General features: G+C 38.3%; 1 protein-coding gene across 2 annotated transcripts in view; it reads left to right on the forward strand.

Moving 5' to 3' along the window:
- The window catches only part of TMEM245 (transmembrane protein 245), a gene marked incomplete at its 5' end in the record, with an annotated part of 99429 nt that overhangs the window by 38924 nt on the left and 40280 nt on the right, over positions 1-20225 (forward strand). For both annotated transcript variants that reach the window (XM_082656573.1, XM_082656574.1), the window contains 2 exons: positions 9405-9487; positions 13501-13591. In XM_082656573.1, the coding sequence (XP_082512699.1) occupies positions 9405-9487; positions 13501-13591 (174 nt within the window). The remainder of the gene's footprint in view (positions 1-9404; positions 9488-13500; positions 13592-20225) is intronic.

Here is a 20225-nt window from a genome sequence, read left to right on the forward strand (position 1 = left end):
GTGTGAGCAGCAAAAACCTGCAGTTTTTCTTATGGGAGGTGGTGGATTTGGTTTGGGGCTGGCAACAGAGAAGCTGTGAATTAAAGGGGGGAGATTCTGGAAGCAAGAGAGCCATAGAAGGGCTGAGATTAATAAATCACACATTCTAGACTGGTATATGTGAGACCTCAAGGAGTCCTGTGAATATTGAAAACCTGGGAGGTTTGCAAATTTGTTGTGCCTTTGATTGTATTTCTCAACTCTCACACATCTCAGGCTGCAGAGGATGAAGCTTCCTAGTGTGAAGTGTCTGAGCATAACTTCTGCCAAAATTATTTGCTGTCTGTTAAGCTATTCAGATCTAGGGGAAACCCTTAGACTTTTCAAAAAATAAAAGACATTGAGCAGAGACATTAATGACAGGGAAGACAGACTTTGCAGTTTGATTACAGATAAGTTATTTGCTTACTGAAACAAAATAACAGCTTTCAGAGGTATAGAACATAATCCAGAGTTGCTACAACACATTTTTTAAAAAATGTATTTCATTTATTTATTTGACTGCACCATGTCTTAGTTGCAGCAGGCACGCTTCTTAGTTGTGGCATGTGGGCTCCTTAGTTGCAGCAGGTGAACTCCTTCGTTGCGGCCAGTGGGCTCCTTAGTTGTGGCATGTAAACTCTTAGTTGTGGCATGCATGTGAGATCTAGTTCCCTGACCAGGGATTGAACCTGGGTCCCCTGCATTGGGAGCACGGAGTCTTAACCACTGCACTACCAGGGAAGTCCCTACAACTCACTTTTTTACATCCAATTTTTAACCAAAAATTACTAGACATACAAAGAAACAGAAAAGTGTGACTCAAGGGGAAAAAAACCCAAAGAATTAGACACTTAAGTGGTCCACATGTTGGATTTAGCAGACAAAGAATTCAAAGCTGCTATTGTAAATATGTTCAAAGAATTAAAGGAAAGTATGCTAATAATGAGTAAGCAAATGCAGACTCAACAGAGAAATGGAGACTATAAAACAGAACCAAATAGAAATCCTAGACTGAACTGAAACTGAAAAGAACAATAACAAACGAAAAATCACTAGATAGGCTCAACAGCAGATTTGCAATCCAGAAAAAGGAAACTAGTGAATTTGAAGAAAGATCAGTAGAAGCATACAATCGGAAGAACAAAAATTTTAAAAATATTGGAGCCTCAGAGATCTGTGGGACAATATCAACGTTTCTGTTAGAACCTAACAGACACGTAATTGGAATCTGAGAAAGTGAGAAGAAAAAAAAAGTTGAAAAATACTTGAAGAAATAATGGTCAAAAACTTCCCAAGTTTCATGAAAAGCATTAACAGATCCAAGAAGCCTGACAAACCTTGAGTAGAATAAATACACAGAAACAAAAAATCACACCTAGAAACATCATAGTCAAGCTACTAAAAGCCAAACAGAGAGAGAAAGAATCTTGAAGGAAGCCAGAGAAAAATTACACATCACACACTGGAGAACAACAAAACAATGAGTTAATTCTCATAATAAACAGTGAATCCGAGGAGGCATTGGAATGACATGTTCAAAGTCTTGGGGAAAAAAGAAGTGGTCAACTAAGGATTTTATAATCAGTGAAACAATTCTTTAAAAGTAAAGGCAAGATAAAAACGTTTCTAGATAAAGTGAAACTGAGAATTTGTTAATAAAGAGACCTGCACTATAAGAAATGCTAAAGGAGTTCCCTCAGACTGAAGAGAAATTACTCTAGAAATAACTCTATCCAAAGGGAGAAATGAAGAGCACTTGGTAAATATATAAGTATATATAAAAGTTATATTCTTCCCTCTCCTTCAGTTTGTTTGGACAACATGTGCCTATTTAAAGAAAAATTATAACACTATTGTAGAGTTTATAGTATATGTAGATAAGTTACGTATGTATAACCGTAGCATAAAGCAGAGGACTGGGAAATGGAACTAAACTGGTATGAATTTCCTATAGATATTTTACTGGAAGTAAGTCAATACTAACTTGAAATAACTTGTGATAAATTAAAGGTATGATAAGGTTAAGATAAACAGCAACTACTACATAATGCAAATTTTAGGGGAAATAAAACAGTATACTAAAAAAATAATTGCTTACCACAAAAGAAGGCAATAAAAGAGGAATAGTAGAGATGGGACAGATAGCAGATAGCAAAATGGCAGATCTGTGTCCAGTCATATCAGTGCTTATATTAAATATGAGGCAACTAAACAAAAGGCAGATTTTCAGACTGGATACGAAAAAGCAAGTTCCAACTAAATGGTATCTATAAGTGATATACTTTAAATTCAGAACCAAAAAGATTGATAGTAAAAGGATGAAAAAATATACGAAGCAAACTGTAAACATAAGAGATGTGGAGTGATTATATTAATATCAAACAATGTAGTTAAAACAAATATTACTGGAGACAAATGAGGACTTTTCATAATGATAAGTTAATACTGCAGTAAGATAAAAAAATTACAAATGTGTGTTCTAACACTAGAGCTCTAAAACACATGAAGCAGGGACTTCCCGTGTGGTCCAGTGGGTAAAACTTTGTGCTTCCATTGCAGGGGGCCCAGCTTCAAACCCTGGTCAAGGAACTAGATCCCGCATGCATGCCGTAACTAAGAGTTCGCATGCTGCAACTAAGAAGTCCGCATACCTCAAAAGATCCCACGTGCTGCAACTAAGACCTGGTGCAGCCCAAAAAAAAAAAAAAAAAAAATCTTAAAAAATAAAATACATGAAGCAAAATGTTCAGAATTAAAAGGAAAAATAGGTAAATCAATGATTATAGTTGGGGATTCATTAATACTCTTCTTGGAATAGTTGACAGAATAAGTAGATATAAAATTTGTAAGGATATAAAACATTGAAAAACATTGTCAAGGTATTTGACCTAATTGACAAGAACAGGATCATGTTCTTTTCAAGTAAACATGGAATACTGACCAAGATCAACCATGTGCTCAATACATTTAATACATTTATTTATTTTTCAATTTTACTTTATTTTCTTATACAGCAGGTTCTTATTAGTTATTTTATACATATTAATGTATATATGTGAATCCCTATCTCCCAATTCATCCCCCCGCCCCGCCACCTTCCCCACTTGGTGTCCATACATTTGTTCTCTACATCTGTGTCTCTATTTCTGCCTTGCAAACCGGTTCATCTTTACCATTTTTCTAGATTCCACATATATGTGTTAATATACGATATTTGTTTTTCTCTTTCTGACTTACTTCACTCAGTATGACAGTCCCTAGGTCCATCCACATCTCTACAAATGACCCAATTTCATTCCCTTTTATGACTGACTAATATTCCATTGTATATATGTACCACATCTTCTTTATCCATTCGTCTGTCAGTGGACATTTAGGTTGCTTCCAAGACCTGGCTATTGTAAATAGTGCTGCAGTGAACATTGGGGTGTATGTGTCTTTTTGAATTATGGTTTTCTCTTGGTATATGCCCAGTAGTGGGATTTCTGGGTCATATGGTAGTTCTATTTTTAGTTTTTTAAGGAAACTCCATACTGTTCTCCATAGTGGCTGTATCAATTTACATTCCCACCAACAGTGCAGGAGGGTTCCCTTTTCTCCACATCCTCTCCAGCATTTGTTGTTTGTAGATTTTCTGATGATGCCCATTCTAACCAGTGTGAGGTGATACCTCATTGTAGTTTTGATTGGCATTTCTCTAATAATTAGTGATGTTGAGCAGCTTTTCAAGTGCCTCTTGACCATCTGTATGTCTTCTTTGGAGAAATGTCTATTTAGATCTTCTGCCCATTTTTTTGACTGGGTTTGTTTTTTTTTTTAATATTGAGCTGCATGAGCTGTTTGTATGTTTTGGAGATTAATCCTTTGTCCATTGATTCGTTTGCAAATATTTTCTCCCATTCTGAGGGGTTGTCTTTTCATCTTGTTTATAGTTTCCTTTGCTGTGCAAAAGCTTTTAAGTTTCATTAGGTCCCATTTGTTTATTTTTGGTTTTATTTCCATTACTCTAGGAGGTGAGTCAAAAAAGATCTTGCTGTGATTTATGTCAAAGCATGTTTTTCCTATGTTTTCCTCTGAGTTTTATAGTGTCCGGTCTTACATTTAGGTCTTTAATCCATTTTGAGTTTATTTTTGTGTATGGTGTTAGGGAATGTTCTAATTTCATTCTTTTACATGTAGCTGTCCAGTTTTCCCAGTGCCACCTGTTGAAGAGACTGTGTTTTTTCCATTGTATATCCTTGCCTCCTTTGTCATAGATTAGTTGACTGTAGGTGTGTGGGTTTATCGCTGGCCTTTCTATGCTGTTCCATTGATCTATATTTCTGTTTTTGTGCCAGTTACCATATTGTCTTGATTACTGTAACTTTGGAGTATAGTCTGAAGTCAGGGGGTCTGATTCCTCCAGCTCCGTGTTTCTTTCTCAAGATTGCTTTGGCTATTCAGGGTCATTTATGTCTCCATACAAATTTTAAGATTTTTTTGTTCTAGTTCTCTAAAACATGCCATTGGTAATTTGATAGGGATTGCATTGAATCTGTAGATTGCTTTGGGTAGTAGAGTCATTTTCACAGTGTTGCTTCTTCTAATCCACGAACATGGTATATCTCTCCATCTATTTGTGTCACCTTTGATTTCTTTCATCAGTGTCTTATAGTTTTCTGAGTACAGGTCTTTTACTTCCTTAGGTAGGTTTATTCCTAGGTATTTTATTCTTTTTGTTGTGATGGTGAATTGGATTGTTTCCTTAATTTCTCTCTGATCTTTCATTGTTAGTGTATAGGAATGCAAGAGATTTCTGTGTATTAATTTTATATCCTGCAACTTTACCAAATTCATTGATTAGCTCTAGTAGTTTTCTGGTAGCATCTTTAGGATTCTTTATGTATAGTATCATGTCATCTGCAAACAGTGACAGTTTTACTCTTCCAATTTGTATTCCTTTTATTTCTTTTTCTTCTCTGATTGCTGTGGCTAGGACTTCCAGAACTACGTTAAATAATAGTGGTGAGAGTGGACATCCTTGTCTTGTTCTGATCTTAGAGGAAATGATTTCCATTTTTCATCATTGAGAGTGATGTTTACTGTGGGTTTGTCATATATGGCTTTTGTTATGTTGAGGTAGGTTCCCTCTATGCCCACTTTCTGGTGAGTTTTTATTATAAATGTGTATTGAATTTTGTCAAAAGCTTTTTCTGCATCTATTGAGATGATTGAAGGTCTTTATCCTTCAATTTGATAATATGGTGTACCACATTTATTGATTTGCATATATTGAAGAATCCTTGCATCCCTGGGATAAATCCTACTTGATCATGGTGTATGATCGTTTTAATGCGTTGTTGGATTCTGTTTGCTAGTATTTTGTTGAGGATTCTTGCATCTATATTCATCAGTGATAGTGGTCTGTAATTTTCTTTTTTTTTTTATGGTATCTTTGTCTGGTTTTGGTATCAGGGTTATGGTGGCCTCATAGAATGAGTTTGGGAGTGTTCCTTCCTCTGCAATTTTTGGAAGAGTTTGAGAAGGATGGGTGTTAATTGATAGAATTCACCTGTGAAGCCATCTGGTCCTGGGCTTTTGTTTGTTGGAAGATTTTTAATCACAATTTCAATTTCATTACTTGTGATTGGTCTGTTCATATTTTCTGTTATTTCCTGCTTCAGTCTTGGAAGGTTATACCTTTCTCAGAATTTATTCATTTCTTCCAGGTTTTCCATTTTATTGGCATAGAGTTGCTTATAGAAGTCTCTTAATGATGCTTTGTATTTCTGTGGTGTCCATTGTAACTTCTCCTTTTTCATTTCTAATTTTATTGATTTGAGTCCTCTCCCTCTTTTTCTTGGTGAGTCTGGCTAAAGGTTTATCAATTTTGTTTTCAAAGAACTAGCTTTTAGTTTTATTGATCTTTGCTATTGTTTTCTTTGTTTCTATTTCATTTATTTCTGCTCTGATCTTTATGATTTCTTTCCTTCTGCTAACTTTGGGTTTTGTTTGTTCTTCTTTCTCTAGTTCCTCTAGATGTAAGGTTAGATTGTTTATTTGAAATTTTTCTTGTTTCTTGAGGTAGGATTGTATTGCTATAAACTTCCCTCTTAGAACTGCTTTTGCTGCATCCCATAAATTTTGGATCGTCCTGTTTTCATTGTCATTTGTTTCTAGGTATGTTTTGATTTCCTCTTTGATTTCTTCAGTGATCTCTTGGTTATCTAGTAACGTATTGTTTAGCCTCCATGTGTTTGTGTTTTTTACGTTTTTATCCCTGTAATTGATTTTTAATCTCAGCATTGTGGTCGAAAAGTTGCTTGTTATGATTTCAATTGTCTTAAATTTACCGAGACTTGATTTGTGGCCCAAGATATGATCTGTCCTGGAGAATGTTCCGTGTGCAGTTGAGAAAAAAGTGTAATCTGCTGTTTTTGGATGGCATGTCCTATAAATATCAATTAAATCTGTCTGATCTGTTGTGTCATTTAAAGCTTGTGTTTCCTTATTAATTTTCTGTTTGGATGATCTGTCCATTGGTGTAAGTTAAAGGAGGTGTTAAAGTCCCCCACTATTATTGTGTTACTGTTGATTTCCTCTTTTATAGCTGTTAGCACTTGCCTTATGTACTGAGGTGCTCCTATGTTGGGTGCAGATATATTTATAATTGTTTTATCTTCTTCTTGGATTGGTCCTTTGACCATTATGCAGTTTCCTTCCTTATCTCTTGTAACATTCTTTATTTTAATGTCTATGTTATCTGACATGAGTATTGCTACTCCAGCTTTCTTCTGATTTCCATTTGCATGGAATATCTTCTTCCATCCCCTCACTTTCAGTCTGTATGTGTCCCTAGGTCTGAAGTGGGTCTCTTGTAGACAGCATGTATATGGGTCTTGTTTTTGTATCCATTCAGCAAGCCTGTGTCTTTTGGTTGAAGCATTTAATCCATTTACATTTAAGGTAATTATTGATATGTATGTTCCTATTACCATTTTCTTAATTGTTTTGAGTTTGTTTTTGTAGGTCCTTTTCTTCTCTTGTGTTTCCCAGTAAGAGCAGTTCCTTTAGCATTTGTTGTAAAGCTGGTTTGGTGGTGCTGAATTCTCTTAGCTTTTGCTTGTCTGTAAAGCTTTTGATTTCTCCGTCAAATCTGAATGAGATCCTTGCTAGGTAGAGTAATCTTGGCTGTAGTTTTTTCCCTTTCATCACCCTAAGTATATTGTGCCACTCCCTTCTGGCTTGTAGAGTTTCTGCTGAGAAATCAGCTGTTAAGCATATGGGAGTTCCCTTGTATGTTATTTGTCATTTTTCCCTTGTTGCTTTTAATAATTTTTCTTTGTATTTAATTTTTGTCAGTTTGATTACTCTGTGTCTCAGCGTGTTTCTCCTTGGGTTTATCCTGCCTGGGACTCTCTGCACTTCCTGGACTTGGGTGGCTATTTCCTTTCCCACGTTAGGGAAGTTTTCAACTATAATCGCTTCAGATATTTTCTCTGGACCTTTCTCTCTCTCTTCTCCTTCTGGGACCCCTATAATGCAAACGTTGTTGCGTTTAATGTTGTCCCAGAGGTCTCTTAGGCTGTCTTCATTTCTTTTCATTCTTTTTCCTTTATTCTGTTCCGTGGCAGTGAATTCCATCATTCTGTCTTCCAGGTCCATTCTTCTGCCTCAGTTATTCTACTATTGATTCTTTCTAGTGTATTTTTCATTTCAGTTATTGTGTTGTTCACCTCTGTTTGTTCTTTAATTCTTCTAGGTCCTTGTTAAACATTTCTTGCATCTTCTCGATCTTTGCCTCCATTCTGTTTCCAAGGTCCTGAATCATCTTCACTATCATTATTCTGTGTTCTTTTTCTGAAAGGTTGCCTATTTCCACTTCATTTAGTTGTTTTTCTGTGGTTTTATCTTGTTCCTTCATCTGGTACATAGTCCTCTGCCTTTTCATTTTGTCTATCTTCCTGTGATTGTGGTTTTCGTTCCACAGGCTGCAGGATTGTAGTTCTTGCTTCTACTGTCTTCCCTCTGGTGGATGAGGTTATCTAAGAGGCTTGTGCAAGCTTCATGATGGGAGGGAGTGGTGGTGGATAGAGCTGGGTGTTGCACTGGCAGGCAGAGCTGAGTAAAACTTTAATCTGATTGTCTGCTCATGGGTGGGGTTGGGTTCCCTCCCTGTTGGTTGTTTGGCCTGAGGCGACCCAGCACTGGAGCCTACCGGGCTCTTTGGTGGGGCCAATGGCAGACTCTGGGAGGGCTCACACCAAGGAGTACTTCCCAGAGCTTCTGCTACAAGTGTCCTTGTCCCCTTAGTGAGCCACAGCCGCCCCCTGCCTCTGCAAGAGACCCTCCAACACTAGCAGATAGGTCTGGTTCAGTCTTCTATGGGGCCACTGTGCTTTCCCCTGGATCCTGATGAGCACACTACTTTGTGTGTACCTTCCAAGAGTGGAGTCTCTGTTTCCCCCAGTCCTTTTCAAATCCCGCTAGCCTTCAAAGTCTGGTTCTCTGGGAATTCCTCCTTCTGTTGCTGGACCCTCAGGTTGGGAATCTTGACATGGGGTGAAGAACCTTCACTCTGGTGGGTGGACTTCTGTGGTATAATTGTTCTCCAGTTTGTGAGTCACCCACCCAGTGGTTATGGGATTTGATTTTATTGTGATTCTGCCCCTCCTACCATCTCATTGCGGCTTCTCCTTTGTCTTTGGATGTGGGGTATTTTTTTGGTGAGTTCCATTGTCTTCCTGTCGATGATTGTTCAACAGTTAGCTGTGATTCCAGTGCTCTCACAAGAGGGAGTGAGTGCACGTCCTTCTACTCCACCATCTTGAACCAATCTCCATTTAATACTTTTAAAAATAGTAAAATCATATAGAACATGTTCCTTGACATTGGCTTCTCCTTTTTTATCCCCCTCATTTTGAGGGGGATAAATTCTGAGATTCATTTTCACTTGGGTTACTTTACTCACAGACCTTACTCGGTTGATTATTTCCCTGTATGTCTCACATAGCCTTATAATTCTAAAGCCCATGTAGTGTTGATATTGCATATATACACACACACACACACATACATACACTATACACACATACACTTATGTGAACTAAATATATCTATATATTTATGTTGTATATATTTGGAAGTATTTGTATCTATTTACATTTCTCCCCCCATTGTTGAGCTTGAAGATAAGGAGCTGTTCTGCACAATTTATTTCCCATAGTTTGTGTCCTAGGACATTATGGATAGCGGCTATTCAGTGGAGGGCTCTAAGTTAATTGAAACTAAGATGTATAATTACTTGACTCTAAAAGCATTGTTCCAATAATAGTGTAGAAAATAAATGTTAAATTGGGTTTAATTTTTATTGAGATTCTTTTCTCTTCTTATCCATAATACAGGTACATCAAGAGAGTGTACACATGATTGAAGTCACAAGCAATTTGATTAATGAAACTCTAGCAAATCACCCTGAGTGGGCAAAGTAAGAATGTTGTTTTGACAAAAATAGAGATGGTTGGCCAAGGTTCTATGTCTGTTTGCATGAAATGATCTTCATTGATACAGTTACCTTGGAAGAGAAAAGAATTTGCCAAGGCTTTGATGAATGTAGTCATTTTTGCATAAGAATAGCATGTAATGGGATGGTGGGGAGGGGGGAGTTCGTATATTTGAATTGAGATTCACAGTTTTCCATGTGTTTGTGACTTAACTAAGCTTTCACCTACATTGTGTTATGTGTTCCTCAGTAGGTTGAAGAGATTATCCCCATTTCACAGATGAGGATGCAGGATCAAAGGCTAAGGAATTTGTGACAGTCCCCCATGGCACAGTCAGCAGTGTTCCCATATTGTATCGTTTTTGCGGCAGGGTTGCAAACTGTGGCTCAGGGCCAAATCCAGCCACCTGTTCTTATAGAGATTTATTGGAACAACCTATACACATTCATTTACATGTTGTCTGTAGCTGTTTTAGGGCTACAAAGGCAGACAGAATTGAGTAGTTGTGATACAGATTATATGTTCCGAAAAGCCTAAAGTATTTGTTTACATTCTGGCCCTTTACAGAAGAAATCTGCTAACCCCTGTCTTAGAGGATATCTTTGTGTACTTGTTTAATTTGGCTTCTGTGAGAGGGTTTTTATGTCTTTGTGGAGAGTGTTCAGCTGGACTATGCTGTTCACCTAATTGAACTTGATGACAAATTACATGACCTTTTTTACTAACGCCAGGGTGGTCACTAATTTATTTTAGGAAATACTCTGCCAGTTTTAAGATTATAAATTGAGATTTAACTTGGTTTTTTCCTTTGACTTGACTTTATTTCTTTATATAAAACCTGCATAGGACATTCCTTGAACTTGGTTTAGAATCATATTTAAATATTCTCAGAAGGATTTCTGTTATATTTCTACCCACTTATCTCCTATTACCCAGAGCATACTCAGTGCTTGTTCTCAACATGTCTGATTAGTTACAAACTGTAGTATATCCATTCAAGGGAATAGTACTTAGCATTAAACAAAAATGAACTGTCAGTTCATGCGGCAACGTGGGTGAATCTCAGAATAATTATGGTGAATGAAAGAAGTCAAGCAGAAGAGAGTCTATATGATATGAGTCCATTTATGTTAAGTTCTAGAAAACACTAATCTAGTGACAGATAGATCAGTGGCTGTGTGTGGATAGGGGTGGGTTCCAGGGAGGGAGTACAGAGGGGCGCAGGGAAACTTCTGAGAGTGATAGGTATGTTCATTGTCTTAGTGAAGGATATAAGAAGTAACATTGATCAGATTTTATTCTGTAACAGTCTCCCTCTGTGCTGTGGAGAAAAGGTGGAAGGTGTTCCAAGACTTGAGCCTCTTAGACCAGTTAAAAGCTAGGGTAAGACTAGGTGAGAGGCAGTAAAGCTCTTTAATTGTGGACCGTTGTTGTGGAGTGAACAGGACAGACAGATTTGTAAGATCTTAAGGGGGTCAGTTGGTGATTAATTGGCTATAGGAAAACGAAACCTAGCGTGACTCTAATGTTTCAAGCTTTGGAACTTAGTGGATAATGGTGGATTCACCAAGATAGGAAACAGAGAAGCAGATACGGTGGGAAAACTAATTCACTTACTTTTTACCTGATGAGTTTGAGGTGTTTATGGTAAGTGTCAACAGAGGCATCTAGTAGGCTATTGGTCATGTTGGTGTACAGTTCAGGAGAGTGATCTGGAGTGAAGTTAAAAAATTGGCAGCCTTAATTATCTCCTTAGAAGAGGGCTCTTTTTCTTTGGTGGTCATTCTTCTGTAGTGGAAATAAGTCCAGAGCCCTTCTGTACTGGCTTTCAATTGTAATAGTACTATCTCTACTATTGTTTTGAAGGCACACACAAACTGGGGAGCCCCAGATCAGAGTAGTTCAGAAAGTTGGTTTTTTTTTTTTTTTTTTTTTTGCGGTATGCGGGCCTCTCACTGTTGTGGCCTCTCCCGTTGCGGAGCACAGGCTCCAGATGCGCAGGCTCAGTGGCCATGGCTCACAGGCCCAGCCGCTCCGCGGCATGTGGGATCTTCCCGGACCGGGGCACGAACCCGTGTCCCCTGCATCGGCAGGCGGACTCTCAACCACTGCGCCACCAGGGAAACCCAGTTGTTTTTGTTTTTAAATGTGGAAATAATTATAAAGTTCACAGGGACTTGCAAAGAAATGTATAGGGCGGTCCCCTGGACTCTTCGCCCCACCTTCTCTACTGTTGTTGTCATCTTATATAACTATACAATATCAAAACCAGGAAATCAACATTTCACTAGTTTTACATGCACTTGTGTATGTATACGTGCGTGTATATTATATGTGTTCTCTGCAGTTTTATCATGCTTCCCGTTAGCTATCAACACCATGTCGAGATACAGAACTGTTCCATCACCACAAGGCTCCCTCATGCTACCCCTTTTAGCCACACCTACCCTCTACCTCCTCCTCCAACATATTCCTAACCCTTGGCAACCAGTATTTTGTTCTCCGTATCTATAATATTGTTGTTTGATGAATGATGCATAAATCTAATCATAGAGTATGCAGCCTTGTGAGATTGGCTTTTTTCACTTAGCATAATTCCCTTGAAGTCCACTGAAGATGTTGTATGTAGCAATAGCAAGTTCCTTTTTATTGCTGAATAATATTCTATGCAGGAAAGAATTTAAAAGCTATTTAGACTCCAGTAATTTGTGGGAGGTCTGATTCTTTTGCAGCAGATTCGGGGGGTGGTCATGAATGAATAGTTTCTTGCAAATCTCAGTACTCAGTGGCTTCTTGTCCTGAAGATGGCGGTTGACCTCGTGGGAAATTCACGTGGGTGCTCTTAGTGGCGGTGATACAGTTAAGAATTGATTAGATATACTGTCTCCCAGGGTGGTACACATTTTGTGTGCCCTGCATAGGTACCTCGACTTCCTGTGGATGTGCTTGGTGAGCTGAAGTATAAATTAGAAAGACTTAGGGTAGGATCAGCCTAGTAGAGCTTCAGAGAAAATGAAGTTGAAGTTGGAACACCTCTTAATTCTTTCCCTGGACAGTACTGTTAGTCTAGAACTCATTTTCTACTTACTACTCACTAGTCTCAAGCCTGCTGATTCTCAGGACCTGCATTAGGAGATGGCACTACGATGGTACTGAACGTCACTTAGCCCTGCCCTTACTTGGGAGGAACCCAGTAGATGAAGCTGTTTTTAATTGGGGCTGTTCTCTTGGTAGGTCATACTGTGATAGAGATTAATCTTTACCCAGGAAGGTGAGGGTAGGCCAGTCCTAATTGTAGGAGCTTGGTTTCACCTGAGGGATACCTTTTGACTGAGGCTAGGAGAGTTAGTGATTGGCTGATGTAGTAAATATCTGAAGCAAGAAGCTCAGTTTAGAGGCCGTGGTTGGTATAAGACCAAGGTGTGTCCCAGTTTGTCCCAGCAAAGGTTGCTCAGGTTGTTTCTGGCCCCATGTCTCCTAGAGGGCACTGGTTGTGAGGAGGTCTGGACTGAGCCAAAGCCTTTGACTTGGCCTCACAGCAGCTCCTCTTTATCTGTTGCTCTTCGGACACCTGCATGAATACAGTGGCAAAGTGTTTTCACAGCAGCCAGCAAGATTTTTTTATCAGGCCTAATAGATGTTTGTTAGTCATTAAGAATCTATTCAGATACCTCTGTGAATTTCACACTTTTGAATAATAATACAGGTTATAATTTTCCCCTAAAATGTAGTACCATGTAACTGAAAATATTCAACAGTCTCTTCAAACCACTAATGAATCTATAAATACGGGAGTAATTTAAAAGCTCTTAATTTCTCCCAAGTCACATCTCTATTTAGAGATCCAAATTTCCTGTTCATATTATTATACTATAAGATTATTACATTTGTAAAGTGTGTGATGTCAGTTAATCGGTGTTTAAAAAATTGAGTTCCAAGAGTTTGGTGCAGTGCACTATATTAGTTTTTCATTTTTTCTTTCTTTATTTTAAATTAGTTGGCTTCCTGAGGCTCAGGTAGTCCAAAGAGCCCTTAATTCCGCGGCTAACAATGTGTATCAGTATGGACGAGAATGGATAACCCACAAGGTAAGGGAAGAGCCTCTTTTTGCGGCTTTCTCTTTGCAGGGTCTTCATTGGTAGTGAATTCTTGCTTTGATAAAGCAAAAATGGAGATTCTGTTTAGAACAATTTCTATTTTTGAGATAGGCTTAAATCTGCAAGTCAACAAGCAATATACGATGAAATTAAACATTCTGGATGATCATATTGATTAGTGCTGATAGCCTGAACAATCTGAGAGGTAGGCCTTTTGTTTCATGTTCAAGATAGTTCTGATTCATTATTTGTGCTTTAGAACAGAATGATCACTAAGCTTGGGTGGACAAATAAGGCTTTGTGGAGAAAAAAGTATTAACACATATTATATTTTATTATTTGCTGATAACTGTGCTTGGCAGTTTCCAATTTGTTTCATTTAATCTTTCCAAGAAACTTATTGTAGTCTGAATTATTTTATCCCCTTTATAGATGAGGAAACAGACTTAGCAAAGCTAAGTAAATTCCCTATGGTCATGTAGTAAATTGCAGAGCTTGGTTTCAAACTGAAGAGTAATTCCAAATCCCGTGCTCTTTCTACTGTGGTATGCTAGAAGTGTGTGCCTGGAACTGAGTTTAGTGCTTTAATGTGGCACTTGAGATAAACCTTGAAGGAGTGGAATGATAGGTCCTGGATGAATATAGAGAAGGAAGAGTGTATTTTAAGAAGGGGTATTTATGTGATCCAAGATGTAGAGACAGGAAGCTGAAGCTTAGTGAAGGGGAGATGAAAGACAGAGGAGAAGGCACAGTTATCACAGCTAAGATCAGACTCCATGATATGGATTTGGGATATCTCTTTTTTTTTCCCCCTAGTTTTGCCTGTGGAAATGAAGGTAATTTGAAGTTTTAATGTATTGAAGTAATTAGGATTGTCTAGGGATTGACAAGATTTGTTGCAGTGAGATGTGTGCCAGAAAAAAGTATTAGTGTGTGATTTCTTGTTTAAAATTCAAAAACAAAATCTCAGAAGAAAAAAGGTATCTTGGAAATGACATTGTACATGCAGTAATCTGCTAACCTGAGGATGGAATTGTGGTCAACTTAAAAGTTAAGAGAAAAATATGTTACTAATCTTCCTGCGTCCATGCCAGATAACCAAATCAACTGTCACATGGAAGTTTTAAAAAATATATTTATTGAATAAATGAAAGTTAAGTACAGTTGACCCTTGAACAATGTGGTGGTTAGAGGCGCTGACCTTCTCTGTGGTCAAAAAACTCCCATATAACTTTACAGTTGGTGCTCATATACCTGGTTCCACATCCTCAGATTCAACCAACCACAGACTGTGGAGCACTGTAGTACATATTTAGTGAAAAAAATCCACATGTAAGTGGACCTGTGCTGTTCCAACCTGTGTTGGTCAAAGGTCCACTGTATGTGGATATGCATCTTAGAACTATCATAGAAGAAAGATCCAGTCATTGCAGAAGCTTTTAGACTTTTATATGTATATATGCCTGACTTATTCTATGGAAAGCATAGCGTTTAATTTTTGAATTATCTGTTCAGGAGAAATTTTTATTCTGGAATTCTTACGTATTTGGGAAAAGGATAAAGAAGGGGAATTTGGATAGCTGGAGAAATGTGCCTTAGATTTTAAAGAAGTAAATTTCAAATTACTTAGAGAAAAGATAGGTTTGAAACCTTTTGCTCAAGAATCTGAAAGGGAAGACAGCTGAAGAGAGATGATATTGCTACGAAACATTGTAAAATATTTGTGATCCTCCTTTGCAAGACACAGGGATAATATCTAAAAGCAACCATTGAATTTCCATTAACTGATGAATGAATAAATAAAATGTGGTATATCCACATACTGGGATATTATTTGGCCATAAAAAGGAAGGATGAACTGATACATTTTACAACATGGACGAACCTTGAAAACATTAGGCTATGTAAAAGAAGCGGTCATAAAAGACCACATCCATTTATGTAAAATGTGTTGAAGAGGCATATCTACAGAAACAAAGTAGAGTAGTCGTTTTCAGGGGTAGGGAGATTGGGGAGAAATGGGGGATTGATTACTAAAGAGTATGGAGTTTTCTTTTGCGGGGATGAAAATGTTCCAAAATTGATTTTGGTAATTGTTGCATAACTGTGAATGTACTAAAAAACTGTTGAGTTATACACTTAAATGGATGAATTGGAGAACCTTCAAGATGGCGGAGGAGGAAGACGTGGAGGTCCCCTTCCTCTCCACAAATACATGAAAAATACATCTGCATGTGGAAGAACTCCTACAGGACACATACTGAATGCTGGCAGAAGACCTCAGACTTCCCAAAAGACAAGAAAATCCCCACATACCTGGCCGTGTGGCTGACAGAGTCTTGGTGCCCCGGCTAGGTGTCGGGCCTGAGCTTCTGAGGTCGGAGAGCTGAGTTTAGGACATTGGACCACCAGAGACCTCCCTGCACCATGTAATATCAATCGGTGAGAGCTCTCCCAGAGATCTCTGTCTCAACACTGAGATCCAGCTCCACGCAACGGCCAGCAAGCTCCAGTGTTGGATGCCCCATGCCAAACAACTAGCAAGACAGGAACACAACCCCACCCATTAGCAGAGAGGCTGACTAAAATCATACTAAGTTCACAGCACCCCAAAACACAGCACCGGATGCGGCCCTGCCCACCAGAAAGACAAGATCCAGCCCCATCCACCAGAACACAGGTACCAGTCCCCTCCACCAGGAAGCCTACACAAGCCACTGAACGAACCTCACCCACTGGGGGCAGACACCAAAAACAATGGGAACTATGAACCTGCAGCCTGCAAACAGGAGACCCCAAACACAGTAAGTTAAACAAAATGAGAAGACAGAGAAATATGCAGCAGATGAAGGAGCAAGGTAAAAACCCACCAGGCCTAACAAATGAAGAGGAAATAGGCAGTCTACCTGAAAAAGAATTCAGAGTAATGATAGTAAAGATGATCCAAAATCTTGGAAATAGAATGGAGAAAATAAAAGAAACGAAAAAGAAAAAAAACCAAAAAACAAAAAACAAAAGAAACGTTTAACAAGGACCTAGAAGAACTAAAGAGCAAACAAACAATGATGACCAACACAATAAATGAAATTAAAAATTCTCTAGAAGGAATCAATAGCAGAATAACTGAGGCAGAAGAACGGATAAGTGACCTGGAAGATAAAATAGTGGAAATGACTACCGTGGAGCAGAATAAAGAAAAAAGAATGAAAAGAATTGAGGACAGTCTCAGAGACCTCTGGGACAACATTAAACACACCAACATTTGAATTATAGGGATCCCAGAAGAAGAAGAGAAAAAGAAAGGGTCTGAGAAAATATTTGAAGAGATTATAGTCGAAAACTTCCCTAACATGGGAAAGGAAATAGTCAAGAAAGTCCAAAAAGTACAGAGAGTCCCATACAGGATAAATCCATGGAGAAACATGACAAGACACATATTAATCAAACTATCAAAAATTAAATACAAAGAAAAAATATTAAAAGCAGCAAGGGAAAAGCAACAAATAACATGCAAGGGAATCCCCGTAAGGTTAACAACTGATCTTTCAGCAGAAACTTTGTAAACCAGAAGGGAGTGGCAGGACATATTTAAAGTGATGAAAGGGAAAAACTTACAACCAAGATTACTCTACCCAGCAAGGATCTCATTCAGATTCGATGGAGAAATTAAAACCTTTATACAGACAAGCAAAAGTTAAGAGAATTCAGCAACACCAAACTAGCTTTACAACAAATGCTGAAGGAACTTCTCTAGCCAGGAAACACAAGAGAAGGAAAAGACCTACAAAAACAAACCCAAAACAGTTAAGAAAATGGGAATAGGAACATACATATCAATAATTACCTTAAATGTAAATGGATTAAATGCTCCAACCAAAAGACACAGACTGGCTGAATGGATACAAAAACAAGACCCGTATATATCCTGTCTACAAGAGACCCACTTCAGACCTAGGGACACATACAGACTGAAAATGAGGGGATGGGAAAAGATATTCCATGCAAATGGAAATCGAAAGAAAGCTGGAATAGCAATTCTCGTATCAGAAAAAATAGACTTTAAAATAAAGACTATTACAAGAAACAAAGAAGGACACTACATAATGATCAAGGGATCAATCCAAGAAAATATAACAATTGTAAATATCTATGCACCCAACATAGGAGCACCTCAATACTTAAGGCAAAGGTTAACAGCCTTAAAGGGGAAATTGACAGTAACACAATCATAGTAGGGGACTTTAACACCCCACTTTCACCAATGGACAGATCATCCAAAATGAAAATAAATAAGGAAACACAAGCTTTAAATGACACATTAAACAAGATGGACTTAATTGATATTTATAGGACATTCCATCCAAAAACAACAGAATACACTTTTTTTTTAAACGTCTTTATTGGAGTATAATTGCTTTACAATGATGTGTTAGTTTCTGCTTTAAAACAAAGTGAATCAGTTATACATATACATATGTCCCCATATCTCTTCTCTCTTGCTTCTCCCGCCCTCCCACACTCCCAATCCCAGCCCTCTACATGGTCACAAAGCACCAAGCTGATCTCCCTGTCCTATGCGGCTGCTTCCCACTAGCTATCTGTTTTACTTTTGGTAGTGTATATATTTCCATGCCACTCTCTCACTTCGTCCCAGCTTACCCTTCCCCCTCCCCATATCCTCAAGTCCATTCTCTAGTAAGTCTACATCTTTATTCGCATTTTGCCCCTAGGTTCTTCGTGAACTTTTTTTTAGATTCCATATATATGTGTTAGCATACAGTATTTGTTTTTCTCTTTCTGATTTACTTCACCCTGAATGACAGTCTCTAGGTCCATCCACCTCACTACAAATAACTCAGTTTCATTTCTTTTTATGGCTGAGTAATATTCCATTGTATATATGTGTCACATCTTCTTTATCCATTCATCTGTTGATGGACTCTTAGGTTGCTTCCATGTCCTGGCTATTATAAATAGAGCTGCAGTGAACATTTTGGTACATGACTCTTTCTGAATTATGGTTTTCTCAGGGTATATGCCCAGTAGTGGGATTTCTGGGTCGTATGGTAGTTCTATTTTTAGTTTTTTAAGGAACCTCCATACTGTCCTCCATAGTGGCTGTATCAATTTACATTCCCACCAACAGTGCAAGAGGGTTCCCTTTTCTCCACACCCCCTCCAACATTTATTGTTTGTAGATTTTTTGATGATGGCCATTCTGACTGGTGTGAGATGATACCTCATTGTAGTTTTGTTTGTTTGTTTGTTTTTGCAGTACGCGGGCCTCTCACTGTTGTGGCCTCTCCCGTTGTAGAGCACAGGCTCCGGACGTGCAGGCTCAGTGGCCAGGGCTCACTGGCCCAGCCGCTCCGCGGCACGTGGGATCTTCCCGGTCCGGGGCACGAACCCATGTCCCCTGCATTGGCAGGCGGACTCTCAACCACTGCACCACCAGGGAAGCCCCTCGTTGTAGTTTTGATTTGCATTTCTCTAATGATTAATGATGTTGAGCATTCTTTCATGTGCTTGTTGGCATTCTGTATATCTTCTTTGGAGAAATGTCTGTTTAGGTCTTCTGCCCATTTTTGGATTGGGTTGTTTGGTGTTTTGATATTGAGCTGCCTGAACTGCTTGTAAATTTTGGAGATTAATCTTTTGTCAGTTGCTTCCTTTGCAAATATCTTCTCCCATTCTGAGGGTTGTCTTCGGTCTTGTTTATGGTTTCCTTTGCTGTGCAAAAGCTTTTAAGTTTCATTAGGTCCCATTTGTTTATTTTTGTTTTTATTTCCATTTCTCTAGGAGGTGGGTCAAAAGGATCTTGCTGTGATTTATGTCATAGAGTGTTCTGCCTATGTTTTCCTCTAAGAGTTTGATGGTGTCTGGCCTTACATTTAGGTCTTTAATCCATTTTGAGTTTATTTTTGTGTATTGTGTTAGGCAGTATTGTAATTTCATTCTTTTACGTGTAGCTGTCCAGTTTTCCTAGCACCACGTATTGAAGAGGCTGTCTTTTCTCCACTGTATTTTCTTGCCTCTTTTATCAAAGATAAGGTGACCACATGTGCATGGGTTTATCTCTGAGCTTTCTATCCTGTTCCATTGATCTATATTTGTTTTTTTGCCAGTACCATACTTTGATTACTGTGGCTTTGTAGTATAGTCTGAAGTCAGGGAGCCTGATTCCTCCAGCTCCATTTTTCTCTCTCAGGATTGCTTTGGCTATTCGGGGTCTTTTGTGTTTCCATACAAATTGTGAAATTTTTTGTTCTAGTTCTGTGAAAAATGCCAGTGGTAGTTTGATAGGGATTGCATTGAATCTGTAGGTTGCTTTGGGTAATAGAGTCATTTTCACAATGTTGATTTTTCCAATCCAAGAACATGGTATATCTCTCCATCTATTTATATTATCTTTAATTTTTTTCATCAGTGTCTGATAACTTTCTGCATACAGGTCTTTTGTCTCCTTAGGTAGATTTATTCCTAGATATTTTGTTCTTTTTGTTGCAGTGGTAAATGGGAGTGTTTTCTTAATTTCATTTTCAAATTTTTCATCATTAGTGTTCTTAAGTGCTCCTGGAACATTCTCCAGGATAGATCATATCTTGGGTCAGAAATCAAGCCTTGG

Source organism: Grampus griseus, assembly GCF_964374135.1.
Source record: "Grampus griseus genome assembly, chromosome: 6".
NCBI lineage: Eukaryota > Metazoa > Chordata > Mammalia > Artiodactyla > Delphinidae > Grampus > Grampus griseus.